Source organism: Rhinolophus sinicus, chromosome 2 (assembly GCF_057876585.1).
Source record: "Rhinolophus sinicus isolate RSI-liver-muscle chromosome 2, RSI-T2T, whole genome shotgun sequence".
Classification (NCBI taxonomy): Eukaryota; Metazoa; Chordata; class Mammalia; order Chiroptera; family Rhinolophidae; genus Rhinolophus; species Rhinolophus sinicus.
Window position 1 is genome coordinate 95,205,357 of NC_142502.1, and position 12,343 is coordinate 95,217,699.

At 55.5% G+C, this 12,343-nt stretch overlaps 1 protein-coding gene across 2 annotated transcripts; it reads right to left on the reverse strand.

The window, feature by feature from the left end:
• Positions 1 to 246: 246 nt before the first annotated feature.
• Positions 247 to 12,337, reverse strand: RSPH9 (radial spoke head component 9). 2 transcript variants are annotated; one of them, XM_019738446.3, is made up of 5 exons: positions 11,987 to 12,324; positions 8,639 to 8,804; positions 7,664 to 7,793; positions 7,066 to 7,212; positions 247 to 472 (listed from the first exon to the last, which is right to left on the reverse strand). In XM_019738446.3, exons 1-5 carry the CDS (start codon positions 12,211 to 12,213, stop codon positions 312 to 314), a joined length of 831 nt encoding a protein of 276 aa, XP_019594005.3. In that variant the 5' UTR covers positions 12,214 to 12,324; the 3' UTR covers positions 247 to 311. The 2 variants fall into 2 exon arrangements, with proteins under 2 accessions (XP_019594005.3, XP_019594006.3); XM_019738447.3 differs by lacking the exon at positions 247 to 472 and adding an exon at positions 5,772 to 6,035 and having other exon boundaries at positions 11,987 to 12,337.
• Between the last annotated feature and the right edge of the window lie 6 nt (positions 12,338 to 12,343).

Genomic DNA, 12,343 nt, shown 5'->3' on the forward strand with positions numbered 1-12,343 from the left:
CCTCTTTTTTGACAGCTGGTAGCCGTGGGCCGCGGGCTGCGAGGAGGGGATTTGGGCCGCCTGGCCGTGTGCGGCTCTCCTCAGACCGAGAGCTGCCTTCCTCGGGGCCCCTGGCTATCACCTTCTGCGACCTTCTGCCACTTGCTTTAGAGCCGGGTCTCCCAGCTCCTCCGCAGACCTCTCCTCAGAGCCTGGACACCAGGTGGAGGTGGAGAGGAGGGGAAGCCTCAGGACAAAACAAACAGACCAAGTTCAGGGAAATGTATGAAAATAATGGAGACACGCTACAGAAGTCCCCAGGCTGGCCCTTCCTACAGCATGAAGGGCAAGTCTATGTTCTTCTCACCGGTGCCCACGTAGATGTAGCCACAGTTCTTGGTGCGGGGAGTGTGGTAGAAGGTGAGGCCTGGCCACAGCAGGCTGCGCAGTACCACCAGGGCATGGCCCCTCTCCATCTGGACGCTCCAGGACCCTGGGGAAGAGGCAGGCCTGGGCTGTGGAGCCAGCGCTCTGCTGGGTCTGCACACGCCCCAGGCCCCGGTGCAAGGCTCCACTGGGGAAAGGGGAGACAATTTAATTATCCCGGCACTTGACTCCTCCTGATTGCCTTTTAGCCATTTCACTGTTCATTAAAACCCCTTCCAGAGGGAGGGCAAAGGAAATGAAAAGCGGTGAAACTCAAACCAGTGCGTTTTGTTCCTGTCAGCAAGTCTAGTTAAAGGTTGAGTGGGGGAGGAAGCTGAGGCCACAGGCAGAGGGGAGTTGGGGCCAGGCTTGGGGAGACTTTCTCCAGCTCCCTCTCACCCTCTACTAGGGGAACTCACCAGTGACCTTCAGCCCTAGTAGTTTCCCCCGACTTGCCATTTTGCTCTCTTCCCCAGTCCCAGAAGCCTCTGCTCTGAGACGGCTTAGACCCGACCAGGGGCTCCCATAGAAGTTTGGCAGGAGGGGAACCGGGCTGCAGCTAATGAGCCTTTGTCTATCCTGGGTCTTGCCCCGGTTTTTGCTCCCCAGACAGGAGCAGCCCAGCTCCGGGCTGAGTCGTGCAGCCATGAGGACTTGGCGAGAAGGGCCGGATCCATCTCCAGAACTGAGGGAGGGAGCCGCTGTGTGGGAGGAAGGAGCCTGGGAAAATCGCCTCTGGATGCAGATCTGGAGCTTCTATTCCCCTGTGCACCGAGGCCCCTCCCCAGCCCTGCCGCAGCTCTACTCCAGGCCCTGCCAGAAAGGCAAATGCTTTGAAGGTTTTGGTGTTGGACCAGCCAGTGATGCACTGAAAGCTGTGCTGAGGCCTTCATCGGCTGCCAGCTCAGCCCGGCTGCTTGGCTCCTGCCACTCCAGCTTCCCACAGGCCTCTTCCAACCATGGCCCACCCTGGTCACTCCACACCCAGCAGCCCCACAGCTCAGTCCCCACCCACTGCATCCAAGAGACCTGACCCCCAGGAACCCCTGGCCCTAACAGCAGCTCAGCCCTGCTCAGGGTACCATCACCTGCCCAGATCAAAGCCAGAGCTTCCCAGGTGCATGTAGGTCAGCTGGCCCTGGCCTGCACAGGGAGAGGCTGGCTTGGAGCCCACTGCAGCACTGCGGTGGCCTGCATAGGTGCCACCAGCCATGCATGAGATGATGGAAGGGAGCCACAGTGTGGGCTTGCCTCTGCTCCCCTGGTCCCACGGAGTGCTGGCCAGGCAGCAGCAGGAATAAAAGGCCCTGGGTTATCGAAGTTCTGGCTGGGGCACTGCCTAGGAAGGGGGTGGCGGCTTTCCTGGTCAGAGAAGGGGAGTATTTCCCCTGGCTCCTACAATCTTCCTGTCTGGACACGTGAAGTCCTCCACTTCCCAGACCTGCCCTCCTAAAGCCCTAGCCTGTTGCTTTCCTAGTCACTTCTTCCAAAAAACAGGTTGTGTGGGGTGTGACGGAACAAAGTGTTCCCAGTGCACTGCATTCAGCCTTTGACCAGCACAGACCCCAGGAAGGTGCATCCCCGGGCCCCCCATCACCCCCCACCCCCGCACACCCTGGTGCTCAGAACATCTGCAGACAGTCCCTCCCCGCCCTGGGAGCCCACAGTCATACAGGGAGTCCCTTGAACTGCGAAAGGTCAGGCTCTGCCTCACTCTGCCCCCCCAGGGAGGGCAGCCTACAGCCTGCCTAGCCAAATGCTGCCGTGGAGAAATGGGATCCTGGAGTCCCCCAACTTACACCACTCCTCCGTTCACTGTCACCAGCACCTTGGCATACCCTGGTGTGCCAGCAAGCGCTGGGTCTTAACCCTCCCTCTCACCAGCCTGCCCACCTAGGGTTTGGCCACCTCTTTCCTCCAGTAGATGAGGAGGCCCAGACTTACCGGCGGGGCTTCCCCCAGTCCCACCCCCACCCCCCAGAGAGCAAGGAGAAACTGGCAGGGATGCTAGAGAGATACAGTGCCCCCACCGGGGTAGGGGGGCAGTGCCAACCAGGCAGAAGGGTGCGGGTGGAGTGCGGAAGTGGCATGTGAGGGGCCAGCCAGCTAGCACTACCGCCCGCCCTCCCTTGCATTCCTGTCACACTCCTGTCCTCCTCTGCTTGTTCCTAGCTCAGCGGGTTGCCCAGGAAACACACAGTCTCTCAACGTGCCAGGAGTCACGTAGTGTCTACCTGGGAAGCCAGGCGCTTGCTGTCACCTTCACCCACTTTTCTTCCTGCAACTGCTGCAAAGGCTGGGCCCAGCCAGCTGCGGCCGCCTCTGTGTCCTCCAGGATTCCAGGGCCTTGGTGTTTCAGCTCATGGCCCCACTCTCCCAAGTCTCCCCAAACCTCCCCTCCTGTCCCCCGGCAGCCCCCCGTGTCTACAAGCTCTGGTTTTTGAGGCCATGGTGAGAGGACAATCCAGTAATTCGGAACTCTTGCAATCAGCAGGATGTCCTGGGTGCCCTGACCTGACGGTCTCACCCACCTCAGTGTGGCAGCCTCAGGCTGGGGGATGCTTCTAACTATTCTGCCCTCCAGGAAGAGAGGCAACAAAGCTCAGAGTAAGTTTGAGGGGCAGAGTGGGCTGGGCTGGGGATCAGAGCTGTGCAGGAGCAGCAGTGGCTGAAACCCTCTCAGACCAGCACTGCACAACTTGTCTCAGACACACACACACACAAATGGCCACGGGTCCCTTCTCAGAGCGGCCAGTCCCACAACACCAGGGCCACAAAGTATGGTCCAGCCCCCTGGGGGATGGAGGGGAGTGTGGGGTGGTACAGAGGCGGAGCAGTGCCCTGTGTAGTTGATGGGCAAAGCCAGGTGCCCTGGTCCGGAGGCCGAGCACCTGTCAGCCAGGCCTCCGCGGCACTGGGTGGGAGGAGCCACCTGCGTGCAGCCGCAGGAGAATGCTGGTCAAGAACGCCGGATTGCCCATCACTCGCTGGTGCTCCCCTGTTCGCCACTGGCCCCAACCCCAGCCCTCACCACCTTGTCCTAAAAGGCCGCTTTCCAGGCAGGCAGGCCCCTTGCTGCCCTCTGCTGCCTGAACTGGGCATTGCTGCTGAGGGCTCACTCGTGCTGGAGCCCCAGTGGCCCCGGGCCTGGCAGTTTCTGAGGTGTGTCAGCCCCAGTTCAGAGTGGAGCAAGGAGAACCCTGCCCCTCTCTACTTCCCAGGACACCAACGACTTCGTTTGTGAGGCACCTTCTATTTTACATTTCCGCTTCCTATCCTTCCTACGTTTTGTTGGATCTTCCCAAACCTCTGAGGCACGATCAGTGTCCACCTTATTCACGATGACCTCTCGGGTGCCTGGCCCACAGAAGCTGCTTAGTGGCTATTTGCTGATGGAGTGAAAGGTTCAGGAGCATGGAAGGGCAGAGTACTACCTGGAAATCTGGCCTGATCTGATGCTCCATCTGTCTCACCTGGCTGCAGCCCAAGCTCAGAGAACAGCAGTAGCTCTTGCCCTGCTTCCACCATGAGGATGGTTCTGCCTCCAAAACTACACACTCCCACAAAACTCTGCAGGCCAGGATGACCCAGGGGCTAGCTGCTGAGCTCCTTACCTACCTCCATGGGCACAGCGAGCAGGAGTGAGTCCCGGGGCCAGCCTACACCATACCTGTTCACATGTGACACGAACTCCCCCTGAACAATTACCTCAGACCCAGAAAGGAAATGATGACCCTACCTGGGCAGAAAATTCCATCCCGCCAGCTAATGCTGGTGTCCCCGGGCACTCTTCCTTAGGAATCTGGCCCCATCTAGCAGCCTAGCCCATCCTGCTGCTTTCTGCCTGGCAGGGCGGCCCCCCACCAGCTCCTACTTTACTGGCAGATAAGGGAGTCCTGGAGCGAAATCAGTCTGCTCTCCCCAGCAAGCCGTGGCTGCCGCCAAGCCATCATGAGAAAACGCTGGGCCTGACTTCTTGGAGGCCTTCTGATGGTGGCTCTGGGAGGAAGGGAGCTGGAGGTCCAGAAGCTGTGAGGTTCCCCAAGGCCAGGCCAGGAGCACCCCTCAGGCCCACACACACAGGAGGTGCCAGGAGCCCTTTACTCCCAAGGCTCCAGCCCTGAGGACAAAGCAACACACTGGGGTGACGGATTCAAACCATCAGTCATCGGTCTGCCCTGAGGCCCACCCTTAGGGCAGGACAGCTGTGGCCTCTGGCCACTGCAACTCACCACATCCTAGGCCCAGATCCTGTACCTTGATGAATTCACTCGCTGACTAGACACAGCAGGGTGGCCCCAGCATCCTGTAGGAAGACCCTCAAAACTCCCTATCACTGCAGGAAGCGAGCTGCCTCCTGTATTCCCTTTACCCCAAACAGCAGGGCAGGCAGGACTGATGGGATTCCCTGAGGAAGCCTTTCCTGGGCCCCCACAGCCCATCTATTCCGTTTTGCACTCCCCTCCCCCAGCTACAAGGACAATTGCACCAACCCCCCCTCCGTTGCCCCTCACACTGCACAGAGGATGAGAATCCAAGATGGAGGAGGCTCTCTTGCGTTAGCCCCGCTAGTCACCTAGCACTGTGGGAGGAGGGCCTCATCCACTGGCCTTGGAGCATCCAGCTGCAGGTGAGAAAGGCTGAAAAGGCAGCACCACGCGGGGCTTTCTGGCCACATCCTGAATTAAGGAGGTGGGGCTGCCGCCCCCAGATTACGGACATGAAGCGGACTTTCCTCAGCCCCTGGTGCAGGGTCGCACCCACCACCACATTCCTGGACCTCATTATCAGCCCCACAGGGATGTGCGGCCCCCTCCAGCTCCTGGCCAGGATGGGAGCACAGCCTTGGAGGAGATAACAGGAGTCTGGAAAGTGTGTCTCATGGGTGAGAAATGTCCCAGCCCCAGCCCCTGCCCCTATAAACCTTTATCTCCCCTGCAAGTCCAGGAGCCCCTTTCGACTATGTTCAGGGAGGCTTGCCTCGAGCGCCCCCACGTGGCCAAGGCCAAAGTAGCTTTTCCTTGCTGGAAGCCCTTACCTTAGGATGGACCCCACTGCCTGACCCCTGGGGCACTGCAGTAGCCCCGAAATGGCCTCCGGATCCCTGGCTTGCCGCTTCTCCATCCATCTGTGCTCCACTAACATTGTCACACACCTGCTCACAAGCCACCAGAAGCTCCTACTGCCGTGGTCTCGGCTTCCTACTCTTGGCCCTCTAGGCTCTCCTGGGCCTGCCCATCCACCCCTAAGGCCTTTTTGCCACTAAACATAATAATAATTGTTCGTTCTTATTTCAGTCCTTACTATGTATTAGGCACTGTTAGAAGCATTTTGTATATGTTAACTCATTTAATATAACAACCAAATGAGGTAGAAAAATACCATTATTCCCCTTTTAGAAATGAGGAAATTGAGGCACAAGGAAATTGAGGGACTTGCCCAAGGCCACACAGCTAGCAAGTGGCAGATGCAGGATTTCAGCCCCGGCTGTCTCATTCCAGAGGCCTTGCCTTTACCATTACTGCCCTCCCACCCCTCTCCTGAGTTCTAACCCAACTGGACGGCTCATTGCTCCTCAGAAGGGTTTCCGCTAGTGGTGGGGATGACTTGTTCTGCTGTTCCGTTGTCCCCTGAAAAGGAAACCATCTACTTGACACCACAGGTAATGCCAGAGCCCTGGGGTCGAATGCCCTAACACTTACTGTGTTCTTGGGTTTAGCTCTCTGAGCCTCTGTTTCTTCATCTGTAAAATGAGGATAATAATGGTATCTACCTCTTAGGTTGGCTGTGAAGATTAAAATGAGACGAGGCGTGGAAAGGGCTGAATACAGTGCCTGGCACATACTAAGCAGTGTCACTGCTTTTATGAGTTACGATCATCACTGTCCTTGCCATCAACAACCACAGAGCCCTCTAGTTCTCAGAAACACCAAACATGGGGAGGGAGAGAGGCAGGGGTGCTGAGTCAATGCCTTGGGTCTGCCCCCGATTGCCCAGGGCGTGGGCACCTGTCCTGCGATATAACATCCAAGCAAGAGCATCTTCCCAGGACACGCTCTTCTCTACAGGGGAAGGAAATGGGGTCCCTGTGATCCCACCACCAACTGCTGGATGTGTGCCTGCGCCAGGTGGGCCCTGAAGCATAAGAAGGCCTGTGAAGCTCTATATTTTAAGATATAAAAGTCCCACAGCCAGCAGGAAGCAAATGTATAGAGCTCATTTCCTTAGCAAGCGGTTTGCTAGTCAATCAGCACCCACTTATTGAGCACCAACTATGTGGCAAGCACTAGATCTAAGCCCAAAGTAACAGTCGAGATGGATGCATGGATAGTATTTTCAGGGATGTTTTCAGAGATATTTGGGGGAAGAGTCCCAGCCTGCCTCCATTCAAGGTTGATATGAAAATCAGAAGAGACACTGAGAGACTCCTCTCCATCGAAGCATGTGGAAGACAATCCTTCCTTTTGTCCACAAACATTTACTGACTGTTTACTGTGAGCCAAGCCTTGTATTGGACCCTGGGGAAGACCCACCTCAAGGGCCCATGGTGAACCATCAATTCCCACCTTGGTTCCACTCTCAGAGGAGAATGGCAGGTGGCATGGCCCACTGCTCTGACCTGGGGGCAGATCCAATGTCCTCAAAGTAATAGACTATTACCTTTGGGGATGTCATGCTCCAAGGAGTCCAGGAAGTCCAGGGACGGGTCTAAGTCCGCCTTCTCAAGCAAGGTCTTGTTCTTCAGCTCCACAGGCTCCCTGAAGTGGAAGTAGGAACTGAGCTTCTTGGCTTCGGACAAGGACAGTCCTAAAAAGAGGTGGCAGGTAGGAAGGGAACCCCACAACTCCCATTCTCTATGCATGGGGACCACATGGAGGGACTTACAAAGGACTCAGGCAACTACTGACAGAGAACTGAAGAGAGAAAAGGGAGTAGTGTTCCCTCAGCCCAAACTTGGCCCAGATCCTACAATGAGGAGAGACCAAGGAGGAGGAAGGTGGGAAAAGGCAGGGAGCCGAGACCCAGGTGGCCAAATGCTCTCCCATCCAAGGCAGAAAAGGGTCAGCGTCCAGTGACTGCGTAGTCCATGCCAACCACCGAAGCCAGGCCCTTGCACACATTCTCCAAAGTGATGTGGTCACAGCTGTCCCTTCCCTGAGGAAGTGGGCAGGTTCCCCCAGACTCCCAGATATGTGTCCAACTAGAGCTCGGAAGAGACGCTGTCCTGCCCTTGGGAGAGAGAACCCTGAGAACTCACCTTCAAAAGTCCGATTGACATGGACGGGCCCAAAAGGGGTCTTAAACAGGACCCCGCGAGGGACGACGGCCACAGCATTGTCAATCTGGTCGATGATGGACACCAAGCGCGTCTCTTCCTTGATCTGGACCTGAGGAGACAGGAGACAAGCCATCCTGCCGGGGCACTGCGCCCACTCAGCCCTGGCACAGGGCCTTCTGTGTAACCCTCTGACCTGAATCACCACAGTGTAGATACCAGGTCCCTGGGAAATCATGCTGGGCGAGCCCTCCCTTTTCTCCTGCCAAGATTTTCTCTTTCTTCTGAAAATTGGTCATACATACTGGTGGTGCAATATTTAAAACTACAAGAGAAAAGCACTCTGTGCCATTTGTTTTTAAGGTAAAAACAAAAAAAGGAGAATATGTAGAGGTACAGTATTTGGTGAGGTTTGTATTTGCATAAAATGTCTTTGGAAGCACAGCTTCTCACACTGAAATGGGTATTGGAATCCCCTGGGAAAGTGCTAAAATGCAGCTCCTGACGCCCCCACCCCCACCCCCGCACCCCCATCCCCGCATTCTTCGTTTCTAACCCCCTCCAGGGCACGGTCATGCTTCTGATCCAGACTGCCCTTTGAGTAGCAAGATTTGGACACACACACGCAAAATGGTTACATTACTGTCCCCCAGAAAGAGGAGCTGGGTGACTGGAGGACAGGGACGGGAGGGACACTACTGTATTCCTCTCTGTACCTTAGACTTTTGAACCATGTGGATGTGTGACCTTGGAAACCAAAAACGGATACAAAAATGTAAGAGCCTGTGTCCGTGCCCTTACCCCAGAGCCAGGCTCTGCAAGAGCGGCCCAGCCACTGTCCACCCTGTCGCTCAGGAGCTCTGTTGTAATGGTGTCCCCGTAATTCCTGCTGGGCTGGGCTTTGCATGGCCCGGGCCCCTTCCTTCAGGCCCTCCGCCTCATCTCGTCGTCACTCACCACTACTTCTTCTTCAAAGACCTTATCGCCGTCGTTCACCTTCTGCAGCTCCGTGTGTTCATACTCATGGGAGGGGTCCCCCAGGAAGCGGCCCTTCACCACAGCTGTCTGTGTTGCCATCTCCTCCGTGGCAGGGGGCAAGAGGCTCCATTCCATGCAGTTCAGGCTGCCAACAACATCCACGTGACCCAGGTTTCCAGCTCCCCCCTCCCTCAGGCTTCCTGCCACTGCCCCTTCTCCTGAGGGGAAAGGCCCAGAGAAGCTGCTGGAGTCTCACCTTCCCCCTCAGAAGCCGTAAGTACCTACGGTGCATCCCACCCCCATAGGTGATACAAATTCTATTCTATTTTTTAAAAGGTGGCTTACAAAAGCTTCATGTATGCCAACATTTCAAGAGTTTCTTCCTAGATATCTGGACTGGGAGATTCCAGCTGAGTTCCGGAAGCTGAATTTTCCTCAGTTGCGGGTGCCTCAGCTTTGGTGGGCCCCACATTCATGCTCAGCCTGCTTCCTGAGCCCGTAGCACAGCCATCTTCCCTCGTTTCTCGGGAAAGCCTGGCCTGGGCTGAAGGACCTGTCCCTCTTTAAGGTCTTCAGGGGCATTCGCCAGCCCAGTTCCTTCTTTCTCACTTCCCACCAAGAGAAGATGTCCTCCCATTCCTTTCTAATCCACTCAGGGCCTGCGTCCACAGCCTGGCCTCTGCTCATCTTTCCTCCCTTCACTCTTCACTGGCTCCTTCTCAACATAAAAACTCAGCTTTCTAAAAGAGCAGCCCTCAAATCCATGCCCCTCTACACAAAATGCCCTTCTGTCCCTTCCTCCTCTGCCCCACCTCTGAACAATAATCTCAGAACAATTTGCCCTGCGGAAGCCCTCCTTCCCTCCCCCTCACTTTCACTCTTTGTCCAGTGCTCTGTGATGTCTGCCTCTACCACCCCAAGAAACTGCTTAGGAGAAGGTCATCCATGGGACCTAAAAGCCAACAAATGCATTTCCATTTCTATTTCCTTTTATATTTCCTTCTCCCTCCTCCAGTGCCTTAAGTATTCTCAGAGATCTATTCTCTTTTCTCTCTGTAATCTCACCCACCTGACTCCCAGAGCCCCGGCTATTGACTACTTGGAATCCAGAATCCAACCAACCACCTCTCACACGTCCACTGCTTCCCTCCTGGTCCAAGCTTCCATCTACTCTTGCCTGGAGACTGCAGTAGCCTCCTAACTGGTCTCCCCACTTTCATACCCACTTTCCCTTCAGTGTAGTCCCCACCCAACTGTTAAAACCTAAGCCACATCATGTCTCTGTGAAGAACTTTTCAATGACTTCCCATTGAGCCAAGTCCTTACAATGCCCCTCAAGGCCCTGAATGATTGTCTCTGGCCCCTTACCACTCTCACCTCATGTCCTACAATGCCCCCCTCACTCACTCCTCTCCAGCCACACTAGCCTTTATGAGGTTCCACAGACCCACTAAGCACACACCTGCCTCAGGGCCTTTGCACTTGCCTGGAATGTTTTCCCCTCAAGTAAAGACACAGCTCACTCAGTTGCTTCAGGTCTCTTCTCAAATGCTACCCTCTCAGAGGCCATCCCTGACCACCCTATTTAAAATAGTACCTCATCCTGTATTCTCTATTCCCCTTACCACTTAGCACCAGCTGATACGCAATATGTGTGTGCTATTTGACTGTCTGTCTCTCCCCCCCCCCCATATACTACAATGTAAATTCCATGCCGACAAGAGCTTTGTCTCATTTACCACTGAATTCCTGGTGCCTAGATCAATGCCTGGCACATAGTAGGTGCTGAAGAAATAAAAACTTATGGAATAAAATGAAATGAGCCTCCAATCTCTATCTTCAGTCCAAATTTTTCTTCTGGGTTCCAGATCTGTACTTTAATATGCCTCCTTGCCACCCCCACCCCACCCCCGCCACACCTCACACTAGGTCTCCCTCCTTCCTGAGTTTGTCCTGCTTCCTGAATTCTCTCCCAGTGGGTGGCACCAGCACTTACCCAACTGCTTAACCTGGAAGGAGGGGTCAGCCTTGACCTCTTCTTCACCTCCCCCATTCAGTCACAAACCCTGACAGTTCTACCACTGAAATCTTTCTAAGCCATCCCCTCCCCTAATTCCCTCAGCTCCCTCCCCCTCATCTGGACACTGCAACAGACTTCTAAATGCTCACCCACTCAGGTCGGAGCAGGCTCTTCCTGCCTACAGCCCTTCCACGGCTCCCTGTAGCCCGTGGACAAAGTTCAAACTCCTGTGCTTCTCCATCCAGTTCTACATAACACCCTTGGCTGTCACTGTTGTGTTTACCTACCTGCTGTTCTCTGAAACACTCCAAGCCAGCTCCAGCCAACAAGTTTGTACAACTGTTCCCTCTAACAGGCATGCCTTTCCCCCATACCTTCTGGAGAACTCCTGTTCATCTTTATATTGCAAAGAAGTTACTCTCTTAGTAATCTTAATTAACTGCTCTCTGGGAGAACGCCCACTTTGGTCCCCTTTGTGTATACCTGTTCCAGTTGTAACATACTTTGCTGTACTTGCTGGGTTGCACATAGGTCTCCCTCCCTAGGATGTGACTAACATGGAGACAGGACGAGTCTTAGCAGTCTTTGTAACCCCAAGGTTAGCACAGGATACATCCAACCAGTGTTGGAGTGATTCATGGATAGAGCAATGAAGCCCCCAACTACCTGTGCCTAATAGACTGCTGTGTAAGGTGGTGAGCTCCCAGCAACGCTGACGGTAGTTAAAAAGCAGTTGGATGGTCCTGTATGGTAAGTGTCCAGGGAATTTTCCCCAGTTCTAAATCCCTTCTCTCCCATGCCGCATTCCTTCACTACTTCCTAGAACGCTTCCTGCTGTGAGCCAACAACTCCACTGAAAATGCTTTTGGCACCCTCCGCCTTCCCAACTCTAGACTGGGTTCAGTCTCTAAACTGAACTCTTCGAAAAGCCACGCTTGCACCAGGCTTCTACTCCAGGTCTTCCTTCTCCAGGAACTTTCACCTTGCTCCACCTCGGTCCTCAGCCCTGCCTCGATTGTAAACCCACCAGCTTCTAAGTTTCTCTTGCGTCCCCTTGCTTCAACGCCTAGACGTGTCCTCCCAAGGCCCTCCTTCGCAGACCTTGCCCACCCACGTCCCAGCCCCCTTAGGCTCCCCTCAGTTCTCAGGTCCCCGGCCCCGCCCCTCGGGCCCTTCCCGATTCCCTCCTAGACCCCATAGGCCCCGCCCCTTTCCATTCCTACCGCGCTCCCACCCTTCGCGGCCCCCCCGTGGTCCTCCCTTCAGTAACGCCCTGCGGCCGAGGCCCGCCCGGGAGCCACCTCCACCTGTACAGTGTCTTGCGCGGTGCAAGCTGGTCCTCACTCAGGCCCTGTGCGATGTAGTAATCGGCGACGAGGCCGAGGATGCGACCCCAGAAGAGCACCCGATCGTAGCGGTAATCGCGTTTAACCAGCGTAAGAGAAGTAAGTAGTGAGGCCCGACGGTCCGGGCTGAGGCCCTGCCCACTGCCGGACGCCAGCTCCAGCGACAGCAGGAGGCTATCCGCATCCATCGCGCCGGAGGCTCAGCTCAACGCTTTCGAGGTTGCTGGAAGCCGTCTCCATGGAGACCCAAAGCTCCGCCCTTCCGTCGAGCAGGAAGCAAGATTCCACCCACCAACCGCCGGTGCCCCAGCCCTTCCC

What these genes read in the sequence shown, in the direction of transcription:
- RSPH9 (XM_019738446.3), bottom strand. Translation starts at nt 12,213, where the DNA reads ATGGATGCGGATAGCCTCCTGCTGTCGCTGGAGCTGGCGTCCGGCAGT. An exon ending in CCGCGCAAGACACTGTACAG is followed by an intron (nt 8,805 to 11,986) that starts GTGGAGGTGGCT and finishes TGTTGTTGGCAG; the next exon opens with CCTGAACTGCATGGAATGGA. An exon ending in TGTCAATCGGACTTTTGAAG is followed by an intron (nt 7,213 to 7,663) that starts GTGAGTTCTCAG and finishes ACCTCTTTTTAG; the next exon opens with GACTGTCCTTGTCCGAAGCC.